Consider the following 27082-nt stretch of genomic DNA (forward strand, 5'->3'; position numbering starts at 1 on the left):
GCCAGAGGGGCAGCCAAGGGTTTGAAGAGAGGCGCGGAGGGGTTTCCTTTGTCGCGTGCGGAGGCGGAATGAGAGTCTGCAGAGATTCTGCAGGATGGGATAGCAGTTGGCCGCCAAGAAGGAAGACTGGAAGCGAGGGACTGAAACTGACACGATGGTGGGGGGAAGCAGAAGAAAGAGAAAATGGCGAAGGACGAGAAGGAAGAAAGAAGGTTGGCTGATCCAAGGAGAGCTGCCGCCTCGTCGATGTCATTCAAGTTACTGTTGCATCTTCCTCTTTTCTTTTTTAGTCTTTTTCTTCCCCGCAAAACTCACCCCGTGCCAGCAGCCGATTCATCATCCCATTTCATTGACTGTCCCCTGCTGTGTCCGGAGGACGATATGATTCCTCTATTATGAATTAAACTGGAATTCTATTCTGTTGCTGTGTTGTATTGATACATTGAGGTTCGTGTCGCTAATCAGTTCGTAGTATACAAGCCCAGTTCCTGCCCTTGCGTGTCATTCCAATTCCATCCCAAATCCAGTCCTACACAAACGCAAAGAAAATCAAGTTGATCTATGTGACATGAAAACATACAAGCAATCCACTTCTATTGAACCCCCCAATTGCATAAAGATGTACAATTGAACCAGTTCAGGTCCGGACGCGCGCCGCGTCCACGCTACCTGCCGACTCGTCCATGCCCGCCGGCATGAAGCCCCAGCCAGGGGCCTTCTTACGTCGGCCCTTGCGGTCGCCGTACTGCTCGTCGAATTTGCGGATTGCCGATAGCGATGACATGTCCTCGCTGATCGATGCGCTGATCTCCTCCATACCACGCTCGAAGTGCTTCCAGGTCAAGGTGCGTCGCGCGGGATACTGGTATGGCTCCTCGCCTTGGTGCTGCGCTGCCAAGTCGTTCTCTTCCCGGACACATGCCAACGCTGCCGCAACGGAAAGGTTCTTGAGGTCGGAACCGGAATACAGAGGCGTGCGACGAGCCAGCTCGGCCAGATCGACCGAGCTGTCCAAGGTCTCGTCCTTCAGGTGGATCTTCAGGATGGCCAAGCGATCCTGTTCGGTCGGAAGGTCCACTAACAGACGTCGAGGGAGACGTCGGAGAACCGCATCATCGAGATCAAATGGTCGGTTCGTGGCAACCATGATGAAGGCTGACATGTCGTTCATCCCGTCCCACTCCCGCAGGAATTGGTTGATAAGCTCCCGGTGCGACGTTCGGCTGCTGGCTCCAGTGCGAGAACAGAAGATGGCATCGGCCTCGTCGATGAACACGACGCAGGGGCTCAGCTTCTTAGCCAGCGTGAAGATGGCCTTGACGTTCTTTTCGCCTTCGCCAACGTACATGTCGTAGACTTCGGACCCGCTGACTTCTAGGACGGTAGCACCGCTTTCGCGGGCGACGGCTTTCGCCAGGAGGGTTTTACCCGTACCTGGGGGCCCGTAGAGCAACAAGCCAGGGATCTTGTCAGTCGCCAGAACACCGTAGGTGAACGCTTCGGGCCGGATTAGAGAGAGGGAGGTCAGGGTCTTTAATGCATCAATAGTTTCAGGCGGCACATGGACATCAGAGAATGTAGTACGAATGCTTTTGGCATCCACGACTCCATTCAATAATTTCTTTTCATGTGTATTGCATGTTTTCCGCAGCGAGCTTAATAGGCGCTCCCGGTCATTTCCCATCTCGGTAGCCTTCGGTTTAGGCGTTTTCTCGTGCAGCCAGTCATTCTTGACACGCTCAGTCTTCTGCATCATCTCGAGTCCTCGACGAATGTGATCATAACCGAAAGCTTCATCGGTGCCCAGAGAACCGAGTGCCAGAGTCGTGGCCCAATGAACCTGGCTGTACGGCCAGTACCGCTCATCAAGGCCACTTTCCTTCACGAGAGACGCATCCAGAGGCCAGGCGCGATCACGGTAAATGTCGTCCTTGAGCGCCGAAGGGCTATCGGCGAGTCGCGTTCGGAGCAGATCTTGGATGTGGCGAATGTTAATATCGAGAGTCCGGGTCTTGCGGTCTTCAGCAAACACGCGCTCCGCCACCTCCGACTTCATAGCGGGGGTGATGACCAGCATCTGCGAGAATTGATCGTCAAAGGCATTTTGCATGAGCTTGGCCGCATCCGAATCAGGTGCAGCTTCTTGTGCCGATGTACCAACGAAGAGGACCCGGTAACCAGCCTTTCTCTTCTCCTCTATAGCCTTTTGTAACAAAGTAATGAACTTGGCGCCCTCACGGGTGGTCTGGATGTCTCCATAATCCTGAACTTGCACGATGACATCTCGCTCCAGGGCAGGGCTGCGACCTTCCGCTATCTCGTGGGCAGCAGAGTCTTCACCTTCTGTTGCTGCTGGCGACATCTGCTTCGACGGCTTACTGGGCGAGGAAAGGAGCTCTCGAACAAGTCGGAGTCGCCTATCCTCTGCGCGATTGACAGCACTTTGTGATGAAGAGCCACCCATCTGGTCCGCCGGTGCATTGAACGAGGCCACCAACGATTTCAGGCCCATCAGGTTGGGAAGCGCGATATCGCCCGAGTCACGAGTGCTCTCGATGGTTATGAATTTAGGACGCAAACCCGACGACCGGAGACTGCGTGGCGTGTCAATGACGTCGTCGTCGGCATCCCCATCACCCATACCGTCGTCTTGCCAGGTATCAGAAAGGGACGGCCGGTATACTTCATAGCCAAGCGATCTGATGGGCGATGTTGTGCCGATATCCGCCAAATCCTGCTCGCTGCATAGCTGGGCAATGTCCTGTGCGTTGAGTGTAACCAAATCCGCCCCCAGCTCTTGCGCCAGCCTCTTGACTACCGCGTCCAGGAAAAGTATGCCATCACTGCCCGGGTACTGAAGGACGAGGTGCGACTTGCGTGCGGAGGGCTCTTGGGCGTATTTGGCTGGCGGCAGCCGCAACCCGGCTCGGGCAGATGCGCACAGCTCTTCCCACAGCGCTTCCGTCAAAGCATACCGATCCTCCGGGATATCAGATCCCTCAGGCGCAGGTGGCTCTTCTCCACTACCGCCGCGTCCGAGCTGTTGGGTGGCCTCCTCCTTCTCCGGTTCAACTTCCGTCGGCCGTATCTTCACATGCTGTAGTATTTTGACGTCACCGTCCCCCTTGCCATCATTGACCACCGTATTTCGCTCGTAGAACCAGTCGGGAACAGTAGCGACCGGAGCAGTCCACTCCTTCGCCGGTCGTCTGTTCCGTAAAGCTCTGCGGACTGCCGAACCGTAGGGACTCGCGTCTTTCTTATCCGATCGGTCTGCGGAGGGTGTTGCAACGGAAGCATCACGGGTAGCTAGTGTGGGTTCTGCATTGTGAGTAGGGAAATCACCGGGGACATTCCCTGTTGTCGAATCACGAGCATTATGAGGATCTGGAGGAGTTGACGATAGCCATGGTCGCGAAAGATGGAACCGACGCGAATGCGAGACAACGGCGGCGGGATAGCGGCGATGCGCGATGAACCGACAGGGTCGTGCTACAGACCGAAGGAACCTGCCTTGGTGCATTGACGAAAACATCCGGGGCCAACGATGCCACCGGAACTGGACAATCGAATTACTGCTGACGCCGCAGGGAACAAACCGTCTGCATCAGCGTGGGTGCAAGTTGGAGTGAGGCCAGCAAGACTTTCATCTTGCCTTTCTGGACTGTTCCTTGCGGGTCGGCTCTCCTTTGTCAGCGCCGAACTGCAGCATCACGTGACTAGGAAGACTGGTGGCTGCTGCAAGTGCAAAGAGGCCCAGTGGATCAGGCAGAGAGGATTTAAGCTTGATTGCAGTGATCTAACCACCTGGAAAAGCCAACAACGTAAGCGTCAACTCGACATGATGCATCATCCAGATCGATGCTGCTTAGTTCGCTCAGCTGCGCCCTTTTCTAGTCATGGATACTACTGCGGCTTACGGAAAGTATAATGCAACGGATACCCAATCTACGGTGAACAAGAAAACAAGAGTGGAATGATCCAGAAATGAATGGTTTTATTATTTCGAATTTGTCCTAACTGTGAATCTGCACGGAATGGCGCCAGCCTTAGCAGATGATCGACACCGAAGCAAAGCCTGATGCAACCGCAATCCTGTACCCCACCACTCATGCTGGTATGACAAGAGAATCGACGTCAGAGTCAAAGTAAAAATTCACAGTGCTAGATGGTAAATCTTGGTAAATGTCAGCCAATGCTCCCATTACGTAGGATGAGTGACAGTGAAGCACAATAATGCAATTATAATGGTTTTTCTCAGACAAAGTATACTGGCAAGTAGCAGACCAACCGGGAAAGGAAGGTCCGAACTATCTCCTCATGGACGATTCAGAGGATAAAGAAGAAAAGAAGGTTTTGTCATCTTCGAAAAGGGGCAAGGAGGTGGGAAGGAACAATTGCGAGAAAAGACACAGAAGGATTAGGACTAACCTGGTGACAACTGGAAGTGTTGCAACACAACCTGATGTGTTAGTGTAGTGGTCTGATGTATCAGTCTCAGTATGCATCTATACTGCGAAAAGCTATTATTGGGCATGCAATTGACGCGTGGCGTATCCAGGCCAGAATCATGAAGACTGGAAGTGCACAGGATCAAGAGGCAATTCCAGCAAAAGCTAGAAAAGCCGCCTGGCAAGAGTGCTGAGCCATGAAGAGGCGAATGCTGAAGAAGAGAAGGAAGAAAAACCAAATCGCGACCGAAAATAATAAATGCTGCCCACGCGCAAGAATATTATTCCGGATCCCACGTGATGCCGGCTTACCCGAAAGAGGCATAGCGAACAAGTCGCGGTGGGTGGCCATCGTGAAGGACGGACGAATCAGGAGCGAGAAAAGAAAAGCCTCAGCAGGCCGGAGGAAGGAAGAAGATCTCGCCATGGGCCTCTCTTGCTCTCTCGCTCTCTCTCTTGTGAGTGAGTGTTGTCCGGCTGTACTCTCTCTCGCTGGCTCGTCCCTTTCCCTGCCTATCTTCTGCTTCCCTCCCGTACGGTTCCTGTCTTCCCTCTCCATCTCCCTCTCTCTCTCTCTCTCTCTCGCTCTTTTTCCCTCTCTCTCTTTTTTTCTCCCCCCATCATTCCTCTCCCGCCTCCTCCAGATTTTCCTCCTTTCCCCTCGTCCCGCTACTGGGCTGCTAGTTTTGTTGCGCGTGGTGAGTGTCTTTTGGGTACCACTTCGATCTCCAGCACGCCCCGTTCGTTATCGAGCGATTGAACTGGCGATCGCGACAAGTGCCCGTCTCGCTTTTCGTTGGCCCCTAGCCCCTCCACACCTCCCGGCCTCCCTAATCCCATCACTACACATTACTACTAGTCTACCTACTTTCACTGCCCAGCACCCATCATTCCCTCCTGCTGTCTCTCACCACCACCACTTCCTCCCGTTCCCGATCTTCCACCACCACCACCCCCCCAGCCTCCTTCTATCGCTCCCTCCCACTAACATTGGAGGTGTAGGATCTTCTCCTCCCTCCCGATCTGGTGGGCACAGGTGATTAGGCCGGTCCCGATCCATGCTCCAGATCTCGTGTGGTCCTGGGTGATACCGACGCAGGCTCAATCGCCCCGTCAGCTGCGTCTTGGCCTCCGCTCCGACACTAAAAGCGGCCTGTTGTGCCTCCACGTCAAGCGCGCTCTTCGAGTCCGACGCCCGCCCTCTGCGTGCCGGATAGTCGACACGACGGTCTCTTGCCTTATTTTTTCGCTCGACGTCTCTCTTTTTTGACCTCCCAATTTGCCTGCCTTGTCCTATATAGTCGTGCTCCCTATTTTTCCTCCTCTCCTTCCCGTCCTTCACCGACTTTGAGGAGTCCCGTTATCGGCGACTTCGTAACCACGACATGATGATGGCGCAACCATTCCCTGCCCATCAAGGCATCCCACAGCATCCCGGTTTGCCTCCAGGTCATCCAATGGCTCCCGGTCAACATCCCAATGCTCATCCCGGTGCTGGCATGGTCCAGCAGGTGCATCCAGGAGTGTCGGCACCAGGAGGTCCTCAGGTCAGTCAAGGCGGACCGGTGATGGGTGGGATGCCTCCGGGAGCTGGCACAACTGGTCCAGGGGGTGCTGTACAGGCTCATGCTCTCTCGCATCTTGGCCCTGCTCAAGCGCACATGTTCCAGCAGCCGCATTTTGCACAGCAATGTAGGTTTTCTACAGTCTTTTTCTTCTTCAGGGCTGCACCCCTTTCCGCGTGTTGTCCTGCACGTTTTGATCCCGTTGCTTTTTCCAGTTTGTGTCGGTACTTTTCTCATATAATCGTACGCTAATCCATTCATCACTTAGTTGCCAACAACCCTCAACTCCTGCAGCAGCACCAACAGCAGCAATATCTCAGGCAGCGGATGATGCTCCAACATCAACATCAACAGCAACAGCAACAACACGGCGGGTTACCAGTGCAGCTACCGAATGGGACACCCGGCCTCAATGCAGCTCAGATCGCGGCGATGCAGGCGAACCCTGCCATGCGTCCGGTTAATTTGCAGATGCAACTCCAACAAATGCCACATGGGCAGCCGCAAAATCTTCAGCAGCAACAACAATTTTTTGCTATGCAGCAAGCCCAGCAACAAGCGCACCAGGCTCAGCAAGCCCAGCAGGCGGCTGCAGCAGGACAACCCGGCCAGCAGACGCCTCAGCAACGTGCAGCGGCACAACCCCAGAACGTACACGATGCTCAGAGTGTTACTCCTCAACCCCAGCCGGGTCCGCCCCCACACCAGGGGAGTGCAACCCCTCAACCGAATCCGCCGCAGCTACCTACTTCACAACCACCGCAACAGCAGCCTGCAGCACCTCAGCCGCAACCCACTCCTAATCCACCTCCGCAACAGCTGCCGCAAGCTCAGCAACCGGGTCAGCAACCACAAGCGCCGCAAGCTGCCCAAGCCCAGGCCCAGCCTCAACCTCAACCTACCCAGCAGGGCCCACAGCAAGGTCAACAACAGCCACCGATGACTGCCCAGGAGGCTCAGATTAAGGCACAACAGCAGCAAAACCCGGCTGCTATGATGATGCAGCAGCAGCAGCAGCAGCAGCAACAGCAGCAACAACAACGGATGAACATGAAAGGCGCTGCCATCCTGCAGCTCAACTCCTTTGCCGAAAGCCTTAGCTACATCTCTGTATGTTAAATTCACTTTTGTAGCTCACTATGTCCACCTGGCCGAGTACTAACTGCCGACAGGGTACTGAGAACGCGAGCACCGATTTCAACCAATGGCATAACTTCGTGCTCAGGTTCTATTCACCAGGCGGTGTTCTCAGACATACCGTCTGCAATCCCCAAGCAAATTCCTCGAAGCAGTTCGAAATCGCCACTCCTGCTTTGGCGCGCTATTACTTGACCCAGTGTACGAGTGGAATCAAACACATCCAGATGCTGGTTGATGGAGCGCGGGAAAGGGATTCGCCGAACGGAGGCCACATAGTGGAGAGTGCGAAGACTGCTTTCATCTATTGGTTCGCGAATGGAAGTCAGGTATGCATGCTCGGCCTTTTGTCCCTCTGATATTCCTTGTTATATTAACGGTGACTAGCTTTTTGCGCGCGCAAACATGACGGCTCATTTCGATATGAACAACAAGATTGAAATGCTCGATATTGCGGTGCTGGATCACAACGAATACCTGCCTAGGAGTCAGCTACAGGCTCTGGAGCTGTCCGACCAACAGAAACAGAGCCCCAAGGTGTCCAAGAATATGGGCAAACGCGCCCAGGCCAAACAAGCACAACAGCCTGCGTTTACCTTGCCCGAATCCATGGTCACACCGAATGGTGTGCCCACGGCTGTGATGAGTTTCCTTGAGGTGAGCCCTTGACGTGATCTCTGCCTTCCCCAAAGTACTCTGCTGACGTTCTTGTGCTGTAGGTTGCGGAAACCATCTCTCACATGCAAGTCCTGTTCCAATTCTCTCAGCAGAATCCCCATTTAACACCCTCCGAGGCCCTGCGAACTCTGGTGAACACGATGCAGGCGCCGGCTCCCAATGCCGCTTATCAGCAGGGTCCCATGAACCCGGCCCTACAGCAAGGCCAGCCACGAGCTCCCAGTATGAGCATGCCTAACCAATTTGCATCCCCCGCCATGGCTCATCTCGGTCTGCCGGGCGCTCAGGGTTCGCCCCATATGACCGGCTCCGCGCACCCCAGTCCTGCCCAGAGCCATCTTGCGGGTCCCCCAGGCATGATGCCCCAGGGTCAAGTACAGGGCAACATGCCGCAGGGGACCAGTGCTAGCGCAAGTCCCAATGTGGGTAACAAGCGCCGTCGTGCTAGCACCGTGAAGATGGAGAACGATGATACCGGCGGTCCTGATGTTAATGGGGCAGCCGGTCAAGCTGCCCCCAAAGTCAAGGCCAGTCCTCGAGTAGGGGCTAAAAAGCAGAAAGGGGGTGCCTGAGTTGCTTCCCTCGGTCAGCCAGTAATATTGCCGGTAGCATGCTTGCCGCTGGTCCAGGCGTGCTTGTGTCTTCTTTTTCTCATCATTTTTCTCCGAGCCTCTTTTCTCTTTTCAGTCTCACGCGGCGGGGATATGGCGTACCTTTAGGATACCTATGTGCGAGGCTCTTCTTCTGCGTTCCGAACCATCTGCGGGACTCCTGTTATATGTTGAACATAGCTGCCGATTTCGTTCCCCCTTTGATGTCTCATGCGAAAGATGGAGATGCGTGTTATGTGGATTTGCGTTGGGCTTACTGATTTTGCCGTGTTTCTTGACTGATGTCCCTATCTGCATGTGCTTTGCCGCCCGGGGATTGAGGGTGCGAGCTGACACATATCCTTGAAGTTGAGCGTTGCAGGATTTTTGATATCCACGTTATTTTTTATCATGGGCGATTGAAGTGCTCCGGCGTCCGGTTGTCTAACCCCTGGAAATAATTCTGTGTTGATAGTTGCTTGCCGTTTACTATTGTTACTACTGTACGTGAGGAAGAGCAATGCATTTCCTACTACTTACTATTACTACTTTTTCTCAGCAATAATTCGTGGTACCGAACCTGCGACTAGTAGGAGTTTTGGCGGGGATTCTCCACTCGCAACTTGCGCCTGGCATCGGCATCGGCAGTCTCCGGCCTGGGGCCTCTACTGACAACCCCTCCATTCCACTTCATCCCTCCACTTTCTCATTCTTTCTTTCTTTCTTTTCCTTACTTCACTAACCCCCTCAAATCTCTCCATCATGTCTCACTCTCACTCCCACGACAACGACGTCAGCCATTCCCATGATGACTTCGGTGGTCACGGCCACTCCCACGAGATCCTCGACGGTCCCGGTTCATACCTGAACCGCGAGCCGCCTCTCATTGAGGAGCGTGACTGGACGGACCGTGCTTTTACCATTGGCATTGGAGGGTAAGCTACGTTATAGAAATCAATCACACTTACCACCCATCCTGGGCTTCTATCTAACTCATTCATGTAGACCCGTCGGATCGGGCAAAACCGCCCTCATGCTGGCCCTCTGCCAGGCCCTCCGCGACGAGTACAACATCGCCGCCGTCACCAACGACATCTTCACCAGGTAAACTCCCTCTCACCCTCCACCAATCTTTACAACTATCTGTAGTGATCAAACAAGAACTAATACAATGACTTCTTTACACAAACAAACAGAGAAGACGCCGAATTCCTCACCCGCCACAAAGCTCTCTCCCCCTCCCGCATCCGCGCCATCGAAACCGGCGGCTGCCCTCACGCCGCCGTCCGCGAAGACATCAGCGCCAACCTCCTGGCCCTGCAAACCCTGCACAAACAATTCCAGACTGACCTCCTCCTCATCGAATCCGGTGGCGACAACCTCGCCGCCAACTACAGTCGCGAGCTGGCCGATTTCATCATCTACGTGATTGATGTCGCTGGTGGTGATAAGGTGCCCCGCAAGGGTGGGCCGGGTATCACGGGCTCGGATCTGCTGGTCGTGAACAAGATTGATCTTGCCGAGGCGGTGGGTGCGGATTTGGCGGTTATGGAGAGGGATGCGGCGAAGATGCGTGAGGGTGGACCGACGGTGTTTGCGGTGGTGAAGAGTGGGACGAGGGTGCCGGATATTGTCAATCTGATCTTGAGTGCTTGGAAGTCGAGCGGTGCTTATGAGCAGAGTCTGGCGAGGTGGAAGGCTGGTGCGAAGAGGGGGTCGGGGAGTGTGGATGATGCTTAGACTTAATTTTGGTCATAAAAAAAAATTCACCTTTTTTTTTCATTTATTCATTTCTGTTTTGTTTCTATTTGATTGTGAAGATGGTGGCGGTGGTAAGAAGTAGTAAGCTAATCTCTATCATGGTGAAACTTTTTGATTGATATACATCCCAACATGTCCGGTTTTTGTATCTCACCCCAACAAACGCCCTTATAATGCAGACAGACAGACAACACAGTTGCTCGAAAAGAAGGATCGTGACACACAGACGGACAATAAAAAAGGGAGAGAAGGAAACAGAGAAATCCTCTGGTTAGATAGTTAAAGCAGGGTATCTGAAAGTCGTTCCTCCAGCAGCAGCAATAGCAGCAGCAGCAGAACGACAAGAAGAATACTAAACACAAGTGCACTCGTCCCAGACAGAGATCGAAAATTACATCTCCTTCTTGGCGAACCTGGCCAGCGCAGGGCCCAAATTCTCCCTCTCGGAGCGCAACTTCTCCTTGTGTCGGGCAGCATGCTCCTTGCGCAACATCTCGGCCTTGACGCGCTTTTCGTCGATGACATTGCGTCGGCCCTTCTTGCGCAGATACTTGCGCAGCGCACTGTTGCGACCACGACCACGGTTCTTGAGCTTCTCGATGGGGTCTTCGGGTCGGCGATCGAGATCGCGTTCCTCGCGGTTCTTCTTGTCGCTGATGGTGTTGAGCTTTCCGACGAAGTTGGGGTCCAGCGAGATCATCTCCGGTTGCAGCTTGTTCAGGAGTCCGCGCACTTCGGCTTCCTGGCGCTGCTTGGTGTTTTCGTACGGGTTGGCCTCCAGGGCGTCGAAGTTGGGTTCGCCCGCGCCCGGTACGATGATGCTGGCGAAACCTTGGTCGTGCCCCACGCCGAGCACATCTTCGAACGGGCACCAGCGCATGTTTTCGATGCGCTGGCCGTCGCCGCCCCATGCCATGTAGGGACTCTGGACCTTGCCTTGGTCCGCCGCCGCGGCGTCGAAGAGGCCTCGCCATACGCTGACTTGCGTGCCCCAGCCGACGGCTGTTAGGTTCCGGTCGCTGATTGACACGGAGGCGCCTGGCTGGTAGCACGAGTAGGAGTGTACTTCGCGGAACATGCGGATGTCCCAGACGTTCATCTTCTGATCTTGGCCGGTTGATACCATGTATCGGCCTTGGCGGTCAATAGCCATGGAGCGGACGGGGCCGCGGTGGACGAGGGCTTTCACGAGGGCGGTTTGCGAGTTGGGTGACCAGAGCGTCACAGTACCATTCTGGTGGCCGACGTGTAGGATGGCGTTCCATGGGTTCTGGGCGAGGGAGGTGGGAGCACCGAGGCGGGTGGGCAGCTCAGCGACCATTTGGCCCGTCGAGGTGTCGGTGTATTTAAGATAACCGCTCATTTGCTATGAAAACTTGGTAAGTGAGGGTCCTGTGGTAAAAAATTGGAAGGTAGGTGCACTCACAGCGCTCGCAAGAAGGAAGTGGTAGGGCAAGAATTCAAGGAAGAGAGGCTCAAGATGCTTGTTGAGACAGTGCAGTTCCACACCGGCGTGGTCGTAGATGTAGACGGATCTCTTCTGCGCCACGGCGAAGAACTGATTATTGTGTAGCCACCGAGCATCGCGCACAGTCTCGTTTAATTGCAACTCGCACCCCAGCTTTCCATTTCGCCAGTCCATCGTCGCCACATGCCCTTTGCGCCCGGCCAACAGCAATTCGCGACCATTCCTTGTGTAGTCCATCCGGTAGGGGCCCATATCGGTCAACTTGAGCTCGAATCCCTTCTTGGCCGTCTCGATGCCGACGCTTTCGCGAATCTCATCTTGTCGAACTTTGTACGTCCTTTCCAGCTCTGTCTCCGGCTCGAGAAATCCGGCATCATGCTCGAGCAGAATCTCCGCATCCTTGGCCTTCAGAGCTGCTTCCTTGTATTTGTCTTCCACTGCTTTGAGGTTGCTGCGCAGTTTCTTGTCTCGAACACTGTGGGTGTGGATGGCTTTACCCCGGCCGTATGTCTTTTGCGCTTCCATCAATCTTTTGCTTTCTTTGCGCTTGTTGTCGGCCGGCGCAACGGCCGTTGATGTTGGTCCCGCCATGGGCGTAGGCTATCGATAAGGAGAAGGGGAAGATGTGAGAATAAGAAAAAGAAAACCCCTACAAGAGACTTGGTTCAAAACGACAAATGATCCAAACGTCGTACAGTCAATAAAAGTTAGTAGAGCAGACGGAGGCTCATCGGCAGCTTTTTCTGCGGGTCAAAAGATGAAAATCCGTGCCGAGCGGCTTTGCTTTCCTCGCTTGTTCCTCCACCGCCTAATTTTTTCCTCTCCAACCGCCGCCGGAGTATCAGGTCCAGATCCCTCCAGAGGCTACGCTTTTGTTTTTTGTGATCTCTGGTATCTAGGTGCCTCGCCTTATTCTCGCTAGACACAGTATTCACGCTGGCCTCTCTTCCGTACCGATTCAAAGGGTCTAGTGGTGCCAACATGGCGCCCACCCAGACGGTGCAGCATCACCACCGATCCACAACCAAATCCGCCAATAAACCATACAAGACTCGCCATGCCTCCAAGAGTGCGCTGAAGGATAAGGCCAAGGGTATGTGCACCGGAGAGATTTACACTGTGCTTGTCTTCTTGAAATAGCGTCATATACTGACACACTTTCAGGCAAGGTCGAAAGAGAGGAGCGGGGCACGCGCAAGACCCCTCACCAGCAGCTCAAATCCAAACTCGATCGCCGGAACCAGGCTCGTCAGAAGCAGCAATTGAAGCAGCAGGAGAAGGCACAGTCCGTCAGCATTTTCACTGGTCAGAACGGTGCCCCGCGTCATGTGGCCGTTGTGCCGCTTTCCGTTGATATCGATGTGGCTGCCATCATCCGGGCCTTGAACGAGAGTGTCGATGTTTCCGCGGAGATTTCCCCAGACTCCGCCACTCGGGTTCGCGTCGATCGCTTCCGCCAGAGCCTGCAGTACATCCCGGCGAAATATGACTTGATGAACGCTCTGGATGTGTGCCGGATGGCCGACTTTGTGATCTTGGCGCTGTCCGCCCAGGTCGAAGTGGAGGAACAAGGAGAGCTGTTGCTGCGGTCCATTGAGGGCCAGGGTATCTCGAACGTTATTGCCATGGTTCAGGTGAGTTTATACCCTGTATATCACGGTGGCTACCTCTGTGACTGACTGTAACTTGCGTAGGGTCTTGACCAAATCAACCCGGCCAAGAAGCGCCCGCAGGTGGCAGCTTCTCTCAAGTCTTTTGCGAACCACTTTTTCCCATCGGTTGAGAAGGTCCTTTCGGTGGACTCTCGCCAGGAGTGCTCCAACGCCATCCGTTCCCTTTGCACGGCTACACCCAAGGGTATCCGCTGGCGTGACGAGCGCAGCTGGATGTTCGTCGAAAACGTTCAGTGGCCGGAAATCAACTCGGAGGAGGTCGACGATGTTGTAGTTACTGGCGTTGTCCGCGGCAAGGGCTTGAAGGCGGACCGTCTGGTCCACATCCCTGGTTGGGGTGACTTCCAGATTGGTTCCATCACAGCAGCACCACTCGCTACCTCCCGCGGAAAGCGTGATGATGCTATGAATGTCGACGAGACAGAAGCTCCGCAGCTGTTGGATGCACCTTCTGCAGACTGCGATGATATGGCCACTGTGGCACCAGAGGAGATTGAGATGGAGGACGACGACTTCCCTGTGGAGGAAGAGCGCAAGGGTGTCCTCCTCGACGACCACCACTACTTCTCTGATGACGATTCTCACATCCCCCCCAAGCCCAAGAGGTTACCAAAGGGTACCTCGGAGTACCAATCCGCCTGGTTCTTGGACAATGTGTCCGACTCCGGTTCTGACCTTGAAGACGAGGATGAAGTGGAAGAGATGGAGATGGACACCGCGGGAGCACCCGAAGATGGTGTCTTCCCCGATAACAGGGATGCCATGACGGAGGCTGGCCCATCGGAGTATCCCCAGTCAGAGATGTTCGTCGATCCGTCACCAGAAGATGAGGCCAAAGACCTGGAGGAATTCCGTGCGAGCCGTAGAAACGAGGCTAACGAGGATCTGGAGTTCCCTGACGAAATTGAGCTTCACCCCAATGTTCTCGCTCGGGAGCGTCTGGCCCGCTTCAGAGGTCTGAAGAGCTTCAAGACCAGCCCCTGGGAGACGTCAGAAGACCGTCCCCACGAGCCCGAAGGGTGGCGCCGCCTGCTCCAATTCGCGGACTACAAGGGATCTAGGAACAGGTTCCTCCGCGAGGCTCTCGTCGGAGGTGTCAACCCTGGTGTGCGTGTGGATGTGCACCTCAAGGCAGTGCCAGCAACCCTCCGCAGCCGGCCCCAGCCCACATCCCTCTTCTCTCTGCTCCGTCACGAGCACAAGCACACCGTTGTCAACATCAACATGCACCTGAACTCCAGCGTTGAGGAGCCCCTGAAGTCGAAGGAGCAGCTCGTCGTCCAATGCGGTCCCCGCCGTCTGGTCGTCAACCCCATCTTCTCCGCCGGCGACAACACTCCCAACAACGTGCACAAGTTCGACCGCTTCCTTCACCCAGGCCGCAGCGCCGTCGCCTCCTGGATTGGTCCTTTGACCTGGGGTGCTGTGCCTGTGCTCGTCTTTAAGAATAAGTCCAACCAGGACCCCGAGGTCCTCGACTCCGCCGAGGACGACTCCAACAACTTCGACAACCTCGAACTCATCGGAAATGGCACCATCGTGGCCCCCGACCAGTCTCGCGTCGTCGCCAAGCGCGCCATCCTCACCGGTCACCCATACAAGATCCACAAGCGCGTCGTCACCGTCCGCTACATGTTCTTCAACGCCGAGGACATCCAGTGGTTCAAGGCCCTTCAGCTCTGGACCAGACGCGGCCGCAGCGGTTACATCAAGGAATCTCTCGGTACGCACGGTTACTTCAAGGCTACTTTCGACGCCAAGATCAACCCCCAGGACTCTATCGGTATCAGTCTTTACAAGCGGGTCTTCCCCCGCAAGGCTCGCGCTCTGGAGGATGTGGTCTATTGAAAAAATTATTAGGGATTGTGTTGTGTCGTTGTTTGTTCGCTTTGGGAAGCCGTTTTCGGGTTTGAGCACATGACATGGCATGGCATGACATGCAGGAATGATATAGAGATATTACTTACATACATTACATACTTCACATACTTACTCATGATACCACAAAAGTTCGCTTCGGCATGAATTGATGAACTATTACTGATTATGAAAATCGTTTGTTGATAAATTGATTCTATGGATAGACAAAAATTTGGAAGTGGTTCAGTGCATAATTCAATCTCCTTTGAATGGTAGTCTCGACTTTTCGATCTACTGCCTTGAGATTATGGGAAATAAAGTAGACCATGGTATGCACTCTAAGCAAGTCAGTATCTGCCATCCTCGGTATTGATATCATCAAAGAAGATGGGTTGCTACTTCAATACTACTTCTACTAAAACATTGGAGCGACACTTTTGTTCATTAATTGACATCTGTCAGTACGGCAGGCTACTCCTTCATAGGCGCGCGCAACCTATGTTCAGCAATAGATATGATAGAACAATCCATAAGCGAAACAGGATAGAACAGGACAAGACAAGCAAGGAGATCATATATGTTTGTAGGGGTATAGACAGACGGCACGTAACTATGTGACAGCATCCATCTACCATGGGACCAGCCAACATCAAAAGGAGCAAAGGGGTAAGGGTGGGGGCCATATACTGTCTGCCCTGGTAACTAATCCGAGGCCATCAAGAACAAGCGAATGGGTGAACATGTTGAAGTGAAACAGAGAAAAACAAATGATATTGTTGCTGGGAATATAATAGAATAGAATGAGTCTAAGAGAAATCCTCGCCCTGCTCCTCGATACTGTTCTTGATCCGCAACAGAAGAGTTGTCTTCCACTTGTCCAATTTGCTGAGCTGGTCGAATTGGAACAGCTTGTCGGCGAATGCTTCCTGGTCGCCGGCTTCGATGGTCTGGGTCAGGTCAACGAGGAGCTGGTGCTCTCTTGTTGAGGCGAAGGTGGTGTCGATGTCGCGGTAGTTTTCGAGGGCACGGTTGGCGGCCACCAGGTCCTGTGTGAGGTCAGTAGTGTTTTAAAAGGGTAATGGATGGGGACAGCCGCACGTTCGTCGCCAAGTGGCAGATACCAGCCTTAAGGAAGTAGTCCTTAACGGACCATTTCATCAGGTTGTTGTTGATCGATGAGCGGCCGATGCGCTCGTAGTGCTCGATAGCCTTGTAGTAGTCGCCTTCGAGAGCGGCCAGATCCGCTGCCTTCAGGTAGTGCTTGTTGGCAAGACTGGAAAGCAGCACATGAAGTTAGATATTGGTTAATGAGAAATCCCGAGGGATGGAAACGTACGCTTCGGCATTGTCACCGTCGAACCACTCCGCTGCTTTCTCGTAGGCTTCCAGCGCCTTCTTCGTATCGCCGAGTTCCACCTCGTACACTTCGGCCAGATGCTGCTGTTGTGTGGCTGCGCGACGGAGGTTACCCTTCAGCACGTAGTGTTGGATAGCACTGGAGAGCACGCGAGCGGCGTCTTCGGGGTCGGTTTTGCGGTAGACCTTGAACGCTTCGGCCAGGGTGTTTGCTGCATCATCGGGCTCATTGAGGTTCTGGGTTTGGATAGAGGCGGCCTTCTCGAAGGCAAGACCGGCTTCCTTGTCTGATCGTTGGGCAACGAGTTAGAGCTCGTTGATCTGAGACAGGGGAGATCAGTGGCTTACTCTGCTTTTGCACTCGGAAGGCGTTCGCAGCTTGTGTGTAGAGATCAGCCGCATTCTCGTACTTCTCTGTCTTCCCGCCAAAGAAGCTGAAGCCACCGGATGCGCTGCTGAGCGCTTTGTCGGCCTAACGTACGTCATGGGGGTTAGCGATCGTCGGACTCCAAGCATAGCGATGATGGACAGCGGGGTTTCGGGGGGGATTACTCGTTGGAGCAGAACTCGGGGATCTTGGGCCATTTTGTGAAGAAGTTGTCGGCCCGAGCAGGTTAAGAGGAGAGTGATGCTCGAGGTCAGTTTGCGGGCAAAGAGAAGTGGGGATGAATGTCTGGAAGATGAGGAGAAGCAGTGAGAGGATGGATCTACTTTACTGGGCAGCCTCGCGGTATGGCGAGCTCCCCGCCGCGCCGTCAACGTAGGCGGTGGCCACTTTCCGCCCGGTCCATTGGACGTGCGTGCTTCTTTTCCTGCTTCTCGCTCAAAGAGTTTCTATGGAATCTTCGACTGCCACAAAAGAATTCAATTGTTTCAATTGTTCGAAATCGTTACCGTTTACTTATTGATTACATTCCTGCATCTGCTACAATTCCATCAACCATGCTCCTCCGTGCAAATCTCCCCCGACTGTCTGGGTTGATCTGTCGCCAACCTCTACGGTGCAGCACCGCCAGGCGCATGTACTCTGCCTCCCAGTCAGGCGACGCAGACATTGACGCCATGCTTGCGAAGCCTACGTGGTCTGTTCGCTCGTTGCTACCTGAAGAGTCCGCCAAACAATCTGCTCCGTCAGTGACTCCGACGCAACTCCGCCATCTCCTCCGTCTCTCGGCTCTTCCGCAGCCCGCGAACGAGGAAGAAGAGAAGAAGATGCTTGAGACGCTCGAATCCCAGATTCACTTTGTGAAGCAGGTCCAGCGCATCGATGCCAGTGGCGTGGAGCCCCTGCAGAGCATCAGGGATGAAACTCCGGAAGCGGTGCAGGAGAATACAATTGGACTGGAACAGCTTAGAGAGGCGTTGTCCAAGGAGAGAGTTGTTGGTCGAAACAAGAGAATTCAACGAGTGGAGAGTCCAAGGAATGAGCGGCCCGATGGGGATACTTGGGATGGAAACGCGCTTGCCTACGCGTCCAAGACCAAGGGAAAATTCTTCGTCGTCGATACGGGAAACTCAGCATGAGCTAAGCCGCCCATTAACTACAACACAGCTCAAGTGAAGTTGGGTTCAGCCTGGCTGACAGGTAACCAAAATAACGAACCAAGTTCACCATTGCTGACAATGGTCTGGGCGCTGAGTCATCCATGATCTCATTGCCAATGCTGAAACCGACAACCTCCTTATTCTCTGTGCAACTGTGATAGTCCCTCCACGAACCCTTCTGTAGCTGAGGCGGAAGGCTAGGCAAAATAATCCATATTGGAACGTGAATTTGTGGCCATCTGCATTTATGTGGAAGTCATTCAAGGAAAAGCATGCTAGCAAGTTCGGATCCGGGCCCTCGCCCTCGCCCGCTCCGCCAAAGAGCGACCGCGACCAAGACCTGACCACCATCTTGGATCGCCCTCAGCGAGCCGACCTGACAGTCCTGGTCGCAGAAATCACACAACACATGCGAAATGCGATCGTCCAAAACTTCCATGGTTCAACCTCAAAGGAGAATGACACCTCACGTGAGCAAACAGCCGATGAACAGGACGAGGACACGGATCCGTTATCTGTTCAGTCGGATGCGCAGAGAGAGGAAACCACAGCTGTGACTACTCAATCGGAATATCAGCCCACTGCGCAAGATCTTAAATCAGAGGCGAAGTCCCTCTCCAGCTTTGATGACTGGAGAGACTCGGTCCTGCTGAGGATTGGTGAGGTTGTGAATCGAGATGAGGAGTCTGAAGAGAATGCCGGTGAATCAGACTCGGCTCAGCAGTTGCTTGAACCGGAAATAGATGAGGACCAAGGTTCATTGAAGAAGCTCTGTGAAGTGTACCGACCTGTGGAGACTCCTCTTACGCAGCTACCTAAGGCTAAAAGACTATTGATTCTCCACTCGCTACTGCTCTTGATGCTTAGTCTTGAGCACTACAATGCTCGCTCGCGAGTTCTAATGTTGTATGTAGCGTCGAGTCTGAATCTCGATGTCACTATTCTCAATGGTGACGAGGGCAAGGTCGCGCGTGGACTGCTGGACACTGCTCTTCAGCTCGCGAACGCGGAAGAAGGCCAAGAAAAGAAACGTGACTCCTCCAGGAAATGGAAGGTTGGGATAGCTTCGGTCGCAGGAGCTGCACTGATCGGCATTACCGGCGGACTTGCCGCGCCGCTTGTTGCAGCTGGCCTTGGAACAGTCTTGGGAGGCCTAGGTCTCGGGGCCACGGCTGCTGCGGGTTACTTAGGTGCCCTTGCAGGTAGCGGAGTGATCGTGGGTGGTCTCTTCGGTGCCTACGGAGGTCGGATGACGGGACGCATGGTCGACAAATATGCCCGTGAGGTGGACGATTTTGCTTTCCTGCCTATTCGAGGCTCTCGACAGAGGTCTGAAGACGAAAGGGAAGCTGCTCAGAACGACCATATGCTCCGGGTCACGATTGGAATTACCGGCTGGGTTACGGAAGAAGACAACTTTGTTGTTCCCTGGCGAGTCATTGGAGCCGACTCCGAGGTATTCGGTCTGCGCTGGGAAACAGAGCCTTTGATGAAGCTCGGAAACGCTATGAACTTATTGGTTACCAGCGCTGCCTGGGCGGCGGGTGGACAGGTGCTTTCCCGGACAATTTTCGCGCAGATCATGAGCGCGGTGATGCTGCCTCTTGGTCTTCTCAAGGTTGCCCGTGTGGCTGATAACCCGTTCAGCATTGCCAAAGCCCGAGCAGACAAAGCGGGTGAGGTTCTTGCGGATGCGCTGATCAGCAAGGTCCAGGGTGAGCGTGCCGTCACATTAATCGGCTACTCGATGGGCTCCCGTGTCATCTTCTCCTGCCTGCAAAGCCTGGCGAAACGGGGCGCATACGACCTGGTGGAATCAGCAATTCTGATGGGATCACCCACTCCGTCCAACGCACCGCACTGGCGTCGTCTACGGAGCGTTGTTAGCGGTCGGCTGATCAACGTGTACTCTGAGAATGATGCCGTCCTCGCTCTTCTCTACCGAACCAGCAGTTTGCAACTCGGCGTGGCAGGTCTACAGCCTGTTCAGGGCGTGCCCGGCGTTGAGAACCTGGATGTTAGCGAGACCGTCAGCGGCCACCTGCGCTACCAATTTCTCATCGGGCGCATTCTAGGCCTTGTTGGCCTGCAAAGTGTAGATGCCCAGGAGGTGGCTCGTGAGGAGTCCGCATTGGCTGTGAAGGACAAAAAGCAGGAGCAAGAACGGATCCAAAATGAGCGTCGTGCGGGAGTAAAGGGTGACGAGTCGGCACAGCGTGTGCTGGACAATGGTGATGGAAATGAAGAGGACGCAATGCATGCTGAGGTTGAACAGGAGACGAGGGATCGACTTTCTCGCATGGAGGTGTCCGAGGAAAGCGAAAGTCAGCCTGCGCGACCTGAATTTAAGATCAAGAGACGCCCACTTCCATCAGAGCAGAGTTAGATGTTAGTGCCTTGATGATCCAATATTAGTGTCACTTTAGTGGCAGTGTACTCGCCTACCATGCACCTTGATGGCAGTCACCGAATAGATATCTACTGCAGAAATCCAGTGTAAATCTTGCATGACCATCGATCTGATGATCGTGATCGATAACGGCAAAACCACGCCGACCGTTACGACACGCGGATCAACAGCACCGCAGCCATAGTTATGCTTACCTCTAGCCTGGCTGCAAGACATGCATAAGCGCAACGGTCACTGCAAAAAGAACTTTCGTAGATATTCGCGACGATCACCACGTTTACTAGTAGAATGTAAATAGTCGAAGCCATCAACGGCCGTGAGTAGTGAACTTTCTCGGGTAACCTGTCACACCCTCACACCAACCCCTGACCATATCCCCTCCCTGCTCCGTCTTATATACATAGTAGAAACTGGTAGGTAGTACGATAACATTGGATAAGTACAAATAATTTGGAGCCCATCCACAGCCATATGGTGCTCACTTCAGGTCTACACAATCTCGCAGATCAATTTAAATAACAGCATGGATGTGTGTAACTAGCGCGAATCCTTCCAAAACGCTTTTTCAATAATTGCAGCCACCAACACATGAATGGCATTTAGTGTCCGATAAGGCAACTGGTTTACCTTTTACTATTGATTTCGCTAGTAAGTCGAATTTAAGTTAATAATTGCCGTTTTTCTTTACTTGGATCCTACTGTGGGATTCGATATTGCAGAGTAGTGAGTTCTTACTGAGTGTCTCTAAACACTGTGCATATCCATTAGTTATGTAAGGTGTCCCAGACAAGAGACCATTGCTGCAGTGATTGTGGAATATGTAGTAGAAGAAATTATCACATGAATATCATGATTCCTAATACCTAGTACGTCCTCCCATTAACCCGGCGTTCAATAAACCACTAGCAATCTAGTAAACAGTTAGTAGTAACTACTTACTACTTAGTTATTGTCTTACTAGTAAGACACCTCCGCACCCCCAATTCCAACGGCGCAAGTTACTAACGAGTAACGATAGAAAAAGGGGTGGATTCATCCGAGACAACAAATTGTCAAAAAAAAGATACTCCGTGCTTCATTGGTAACTAGTTAGTCAATTGTCAAGTTGTCACTTCTCATATAGTTACATGGCGGGGAGTGTGGGCGAGCGGGTAAGTGTGGAGTTTGGTTCCTCATGTCGGAGGAACATGGCTGTTTCACCTTGATGAGGGATGGATATGACACTGGATGATTCTGACGTTTTCAATATGTAGAACCGTTGGTGCCTATTTTAGGGAGAGGACATGTAATCAGTCTAGTACCGACTGTGTAGTCATTGATTTGTGTTTAGTGTTGGTGGATTATTTTTTATTCATGGCAATGGTTTGTTGCACACTTATTATGTTCTTCTGGTTTTATTGAAGCCCACAGCGGCGTCCTCAGCCGAAAATGATGGATTCGAAGAAAGAAGATTGGGGATGGACAAGATAGATTATTCTACACAGTATATCGGGTTATCTTGTTGATGTCGTAGTTTGGTACATATTTCTTGGTATACTCGGGTCATGACTCGGTTCAGAATCTTGGTAGTGGGAGTCATGGAGCTTGTTGCTTATGCCCAGAAGGGGGCGAAGCTTACTTGGACGCCTTATGTTCTCTTAGATGCTTGTTTATGATGTGTTTGAGAAGAATGGGTTGGATGTTAAAGCTGCAATAAGGCTGGACGTTAAGAGGGGATACTATTTTCATAGTATACAGTAGATGTGGGTTGAAGGTGTTCCGTATTTCCTCAAGTTTTATTCAACATCTATACTGCATTACTAGTCCAAGGGCTGTCAATGGAGATAGTTATGCATGCATGCCGGTCTACCGGAAACCGTGCTACACTACTACGACAACTGGTTAAAAAGTACCACTTCAAGGCTGGTTATAGCGACTAGAGGAAACCAGAACGATCGACAACACAAAAAGTCCGATTCCTCCCACCAATGGCAGGAAAAGAAGTAAACAACTATAGTATTAGTAGGATGTACTATTGCTGCCTGCACCGACAACCGTAGACACCCGAGTTCTAAACGGTTGATCTTAAGCATCGATGACACTTAGGTTGCATTCAGTCCAACGATTTGACTACTAACAGTAAGTGCTTACTACAGTGTCCACACTCTGGTTACTACTAACTAACTAGTACTTTTTACAAAGTATCTGAAATCATGATCGTTGTCTACAACGCTCAATCTTAGTCTTCTTGATTAACGTAGTACTACTCATACCATCTCAATGACACATACATCTTACATGCTAAATAACCAGCAGAATCCAAGAATGAACAACAAATCACTACTCTGGAGTAGTTAGTTAGTCCCCAACTGACCCCCTTAGCAACCGTCTTCCGAACCTACTCTGTACACTAGTCTACACTACTTTAGTCCCCTCTAGTCTGGATAGTCTAGTCTTCCTCTCAAAAATCAGGAGCAATTAAGTAATAAAAGCCTCGGCAACAAGCACCGGGGAGAAGGAATAATTCCACGGGGGGTGAAAGGAAAGACGGAATTACTAACAACGACGACGGTGACCTCGGGCATCGGGATGATCTTCGGGGAAGACGTGACATCAATAGAAATTAGATGAATCCCGTCGGAGACTAGACTACTAATCAATTACTCAGTGGGTAATGTTGCATAACTAACTATACTACTCCGTAGACTAACTTACTAGAGAATGGCTCGGTTGTGGTGTGGCTTGCGTTAGGTAGATTGGTTATGGAGAATGGATTATATTGACTGGTGGGGATTTGGTTTTTTTTGGGGGCGTACGGAGAAGACACTAGACACTAAACAGTAGACAGAAGGATTAAACGCGGTGTGGCTGGCAGTAGTAGTAGTCGTGACGGGAATAAAAGTCGCTTATTATTTCTGAAGTGGTGTTAGTTGTGATGGATGCAGGTTTTTTTTTCGTTTATTTACTCTTGTTTTTGGATGTTGTTGAGAAAGTACGGAGTAGATAGGTTGAGGTTCAATGTTATTGTCAGTTGTTTGTTGGAGGGTAGTAGAATTGGTGTGGTCTCACTCACACAGTGGCGAATACCTACTGGTACTACTTTAGGCAGGCTGTTATAGTTAGTCGATTACTAGTGTCTTTAACTCTGCAGAAAAAAGCAACTCTGTCTTTCTCTCTCCTGCATGGGAATATTCTAGCCAAACCCAAATATACAAAATCCATCTTAAGTTTCCAACAATAAAGTTAGAAGTTCGAATATCATCCCCTGTATCGGGTGTTCTTCAGGGTCTGTTTGTCTTTTCTGCAATTCCATCATCTGGAACAGATTCTTCTTTCGGATAAAGCAGCCAGCATAACCTAACCTAGCCTAACCTAACCAACCAAGCAAACCACCAAACACGCCGTACCACTGGTACAACGCGGCCTGTTCCTATCCATCCATCCATCCATCAACCAGAGTTCCAACTGCCGAAAGTAACATGTCTGGACTCCTGGACCTCCCATCAACCATTTCAGTATATCCCGAACGGAACAACCCGAATAGGAGCCCTGGGACTAGAACTTGGAAGTCGTGGTCTAGCTAACCGAATGAAACAAGACCCCGAATGAAACCATCCAGTAAGAACGTGTGTAAGCAAAGTGACTAAGACCAAAACAGAAATTGCTCCATTGGGTAAGTCGGGAAAAGCGGGAAAAGCGGACCTGGGGCCGAACATAACCCTCCAAATGCTGGTGGTACTTGACTGGTACTCGCACAAGAAGGAGAACAAGAGGGATGGTTTTCAACCATGCGAGGCTAAGAAACCTTAGCTACGCGATCCGATGCTGTGGGACCTTTCTCCCTCCTTCCCCCAAACCGGCTCGCTCAAGCTTCGATCTAAGTGGGGGTTGGTAGGCGCTGATCGTGATGTTGGAGGCGCTGTGGATGCGCTCATTGGTTGGGAGACGGACTTCACGGACGCTTCGTATTGTGTGGTGGTTCGGGTGGATGCTACGCGTATTACGCCGCCGGATTCAGGACTAGAATGGCCGAAATTGCCAGTAAACTATTCGTCAGACTAGTTCATGTCAATCCCTTAGGGGAGGATTTTCGTCAAGAGGAAAAAATTAGTGATTATCTTCAATTAGTAATATCATATGTAGTATATACTCAAGAATGGTTATCATGGGGTCTCTCTCGTGACAGGGATCGTTGCATAGTAGTGTATGAAAGAAAAAGGAAGGGAATGTATCCGAAAGGAATGTAAAAGTGGTAATGAAATCGCACAGCCATCTGCCCAAACCTGATGCTCCACCATCCACATCACCCGCTGTGGCGACCTCCCTTCTGGAAGTCTTCCGGGTCCGCTGGCTCGTGCGAAATCTCGATCGTCGTCTCCTGGTACACTCCGTGGCCCAGCTCGGCCAGTTCCATGTCCGTCTTGCGCACAATGTCTTCCGTAGATGAATCGCGATTGTCGTTGACCGTGTCGTTGATGCTCTGCATCCCCATGCCCCGCCGGAATCGGGATCCCATCCGCGGTTTCTTCCCATCCCGGTTCGTGGTGATGTGTGTCTGGTATGCGTTCGATTCCGTGTAGTTGTACATCCGGTCCGTAGTACTGAGTTCGGTTTCGAGCAACAGGTGCCGGCGAGTGAGCGTATACACAAGCACATCGACAAAACCCGATAACGCCATCAGCGAACCGGCAACGGCGAAGTATTGCCGACTGGGGATGACCTTTCGTGCTGTTGACATACGCCCGGCGGCCAACGGCAGGGACAGCAGAAGATAGACAAGCGGGTAAATAACCATGTAGATGACGACCCGGTTCAATCGCTTCAGGTTTTCCTGGTGATTCTGTCGGAGAGTGGCGGATTGCTTCATTCGGCGTCGCAGGTAGAAGAACATGAGACCGTAAAGAACGACCGTGCCGAATTCTGCCAGGAAAATCCATAGATAATGCACCCAAAGACGTTCGGTTTCATGGTCGGGTCCGATCCAGCACTGCAAGACACGGTGAATTAGTGATTTCGTCCATCTGTATCTCATCTTTGCGGTCGCTTACCCAGCCAGCTTCAGAAATCACAAAGGTCTCAGAGCCAAACATCCCAACAGGGATCAACCCCAGGATAATAATAAACAGCCATAGCGCAACAACACTGGCCACGAATATTGGGTACGGTAATTGTCGGCCTCGTAGCACAACGGCACATGTGTGAAGGGCAATCGCCAGAACGAACAAACCACTTCCGGGATCGCCCGTTTGAATCCACCATCCCTGAAGAACGCAGGGCGCACTGGGATAGTAGACATGACCCTTTGATACCCAGTGGAGACAGATGAGGAAAGCTGTTGCTTGTTGCAGATCGACTAACAGGAGGTTGTAAATGAGAACGACATACTGGTTCTCCGCCAAAGGTCGTTTGTAGTATTTGCGCCAGAAAATGAATCGGTAAGTAAGGAACGACAACAGGCCAAGGGCCGAAATGAATGAAAAGAGTGCAATCACTCCCATGGCAATGAACCCTGCTCTATCGCTACCCTCAACTACCTCGGTATTTGAGCGACTAGCGAGGTGCGTTTGGCCAGCACCATCGCTGGCTAGCAGCCGTGACAATCGTAGTAGAGCGAGCATTGTTCATCACCCTCAACTGTAGTTTCGAGGGGAATAAAGTCCAAGGGTCCAAGCGAGGCTTAGGAAAGAGTGACAGGCGGCGCGCGTCTTATATCCTACCTTGTAGAAGTAGAGGTTGGAGCATGTCTGGCGGACCAGAAAATGAGTTCCTATGGATCGAAAAGGCTGGGCATGGTCCCGGCCCCATTAAAGCTTTTTGCAAGCAATTTTTTTCCCGTTCTTGTTTTTCATGTTTGCTGTCCCGCAAAGGGTCAAATAAGATTTGGTTAAGGGGCCACAGATCGCTAGATAATCTTCGGGAGGGGGGTGCGAATGAGCAAGGATGGACCAGTTTTAGTGAGTAGTAGCGTGTGCAGGAAAGGGACCGAAGCTCGCATAGTAAGTGTTTTAGTGGGATATAGTCCGCACGGTCTCTTTACCAGACCCACCTCTAAGTCGTGGTATTCTCCGCTATGCATCCAACAGTGAGTCAAGTAAGCGGTCGAACGTTCCCACCTTAGTGTGCAATTGCCGATCTCCCAATGGTCTGGGAAGGGAAAGGGGTGATTGTGCTTAGATCGTTGACCTGAGAGCCTCCATCCCCTGTGGATCAATCATCGGATTCTGCTCCCCGGCGGTTATGGGGTTAACACCTGAGAGTGCAATGTGGCGATACACAATTGAGGATTATTGGAGATGGCCTGGGTAGGTGGTGCAAATGTACTCCGTACACAACAGACTTATCCTGAGAGTGAACTATTCCGGCCCGGTATAGTGCATCCGCCACTTCGGGAATGACAGATTCCCCAAACGTTTGCCTGCAGTCGAGCTAGACTAAGGGGCGGAAGTATCTTTTTGCAGAGTCGCCTGCAGTAAACGGAGAGGATCTGCAAGCGTCTTATTAGGCGGTGTTGAGGGGCCCCCTGGTGCCTCCTGGGCCTCTTTGGTGTCGCGCAGACCAGGGGAATGGTTGATGATCTCCGGACTACGATCTCTAATCAGACGGAAAGAA

The 27082-nt window shown here is 52.3% G+C and overlaps 8 protein-coding genes across 8 annotated transcripts; 4 read left to right on the forward strand and 4 right to left on the reverse strand.

The window, feature by feature from the left end:
- Positions 1-374: 374 nt before the first annotated feature.
- Positions 375-3831, reverse strand: ASPBRDRAFT_39054 (ATP-binding protein). Its single transcript, XM_067624061.1, has one exon. The coding sequence runs from the start codon at positions 3521-3523 to the stop codon at positions 638-640; it is 2886 nt and encodes a 961-aa protein (XP_067483814.1). The 5' UTR covers positions 3524-3831; the 3' UTR covers positions 375-637.
- Positions 3832-5836: 2005 nt separating this feature from the next.
- On the forward strand, positions 5837-8403 carry ASPBRDRAFT_52147 (LIM domain-binding protein; the record flags this gene model as incomplete). Its single annotated transcript, XM_067626851.1, has 5 exons — positions 5837-6143; positions 6285-7126; positions 7189-7482; positions 7541-7810; positions 7873-8403. The coding sequence occupies 5 exons, from the start codon at positions 5837-5839 to the stop codon at positions 8401-8403; spliced, it is 2244 nt and encodes a 747-aa protein (XP_067483815.1).
- Positions 8404-9110: 707 nt separating this feature from the next.
- ASPBRDRAFT_39059 (urease accessory protein UreG) lies at positions 9111-10306 on the forward strand. The gene is made up of 3 exons (XM_067624062.1): positions 9111-9356; positions 9427-9525; positions 9618-10306. Exons 1-3 carry the CDS (start codon positions 9184-9186, stop codon positions 10159-10161), a joined length of 816 nt encoding a protein of 271 aa, XP_067483816.1. The 5' UTR covers positions 9111-9183; the 3' UTR covers positions 10162-10306.
- Positions 10307-10573: 267 nt separating this feature from the next.
- On the reverse strand, positions 10574-12241 carry ASPBRDRAFT_52162 (WDR46/Utp7 family protein; the record flags this gene model as incomplete). The annotated part of the gene is made up of 2 exons (XM_067626856.1): positions 10574-11548; positions 11609-12241. The coding sequence occupies 2 exons, from the start codon at positions 12239-12241 to the stop codon at positions 10574-10576; spliced, it is 1608 nt and encodes a 535-aa protein (XP_067483817.1).
- A 32-nt stretch (positions 12242-12273) lies between these two features.
- ASPBRDRAFT_204166 (small subunit rRNA maturation protein TSR1) lies at positions 12274-15432 on the forward strand. Its single transcript, XM_067621696.1, has 3 exons — positions 12274-12743; positions 12815-13284; positions 13345-15432. Exons 1-3 carry the CDS (start codon positions 12632-12634, stop codon positions 15169-15171), a joined length of 2409 nt encoding a protein of 802 aa, XP_067483818.1. The 5' UTR covers positions 12274-12631; the 3' UTR covers positions 15172-15432.
- A 191-nt stretch (positions 15433-15623) lies between these two features.
- Positions 15624-17242, reverse strand: sec17 (alpha-soluble NSF attachment protein SEC17). The gene is made up of 5 exons (XM_067624063.1): positions 17092-17242; positions 16888-17011; positions 16520-16826; positions 16282-16456; positions 15624-16229 (listed from the first exon to the last, which is right to left on the reverse strand). The coding sequence occupies exons 1-5, from the start codon at positions 17122-17124 to the stop codon at positions 15990-15992; spliced, it is 879 nt and encodes a 292-aa protein (XP_067483819.1). The 5' UTR covers positions 17125-17242; the 3' UTR covers positions 15624-15989.
- Positions 17243-17481: 239 nt separating this feature from the next.
- Positions 17482-20470, forward strand: ASPBRDRAFT_116970 (DUF726 domain protein; the record flags this gene model as incomplete). The annotated part of the gene is made up of 2 exons (XM_067617039.1): positions 17482-17919; positions 18269-20470. 2 exons carry the CDS (start codon positions 17482-17484, stop codon positions 20468-20470), a joined length of 2640 nt encoding a protein of 879 aa, XP_067483820.1.
- A 4306-nt stretch (positions 20471-24776) lies between these two features.
- On the reverse strand, positions 24777-26091 carry gprD (the record flags this gene model as incomplete). Its single annotated transcript, XM_067626853.1, has 2 exons — positions 24777-25460; positions 25522-26091. The coding sequence occupies 2 exons, from the start codon at positions 26089-26091 to the stop codon at positions 24777-24779; spliced, it is 1254 nt and encodes a 417-aa protein (XP_067483821.1).
- Between the last annotated feature and the right edge of the window lie 991 nt (positions 26092-27082).

This window comes from Aspergillus brasiliensis (genome assembly GCF_001889945.1).
Source record: "Aspergillus brasiliensis CBS 101740 unplaced genomic scaffold ASPBRscaffold_2, whole genome shotgun sequence".
Lineage (NCBI taxonomy): Eukaryota > Fungi > Ascomycota > Eurotiomycetes > Eurotiales > Aspergillaceae > Aspergillus > Aspergillus brasiliensis.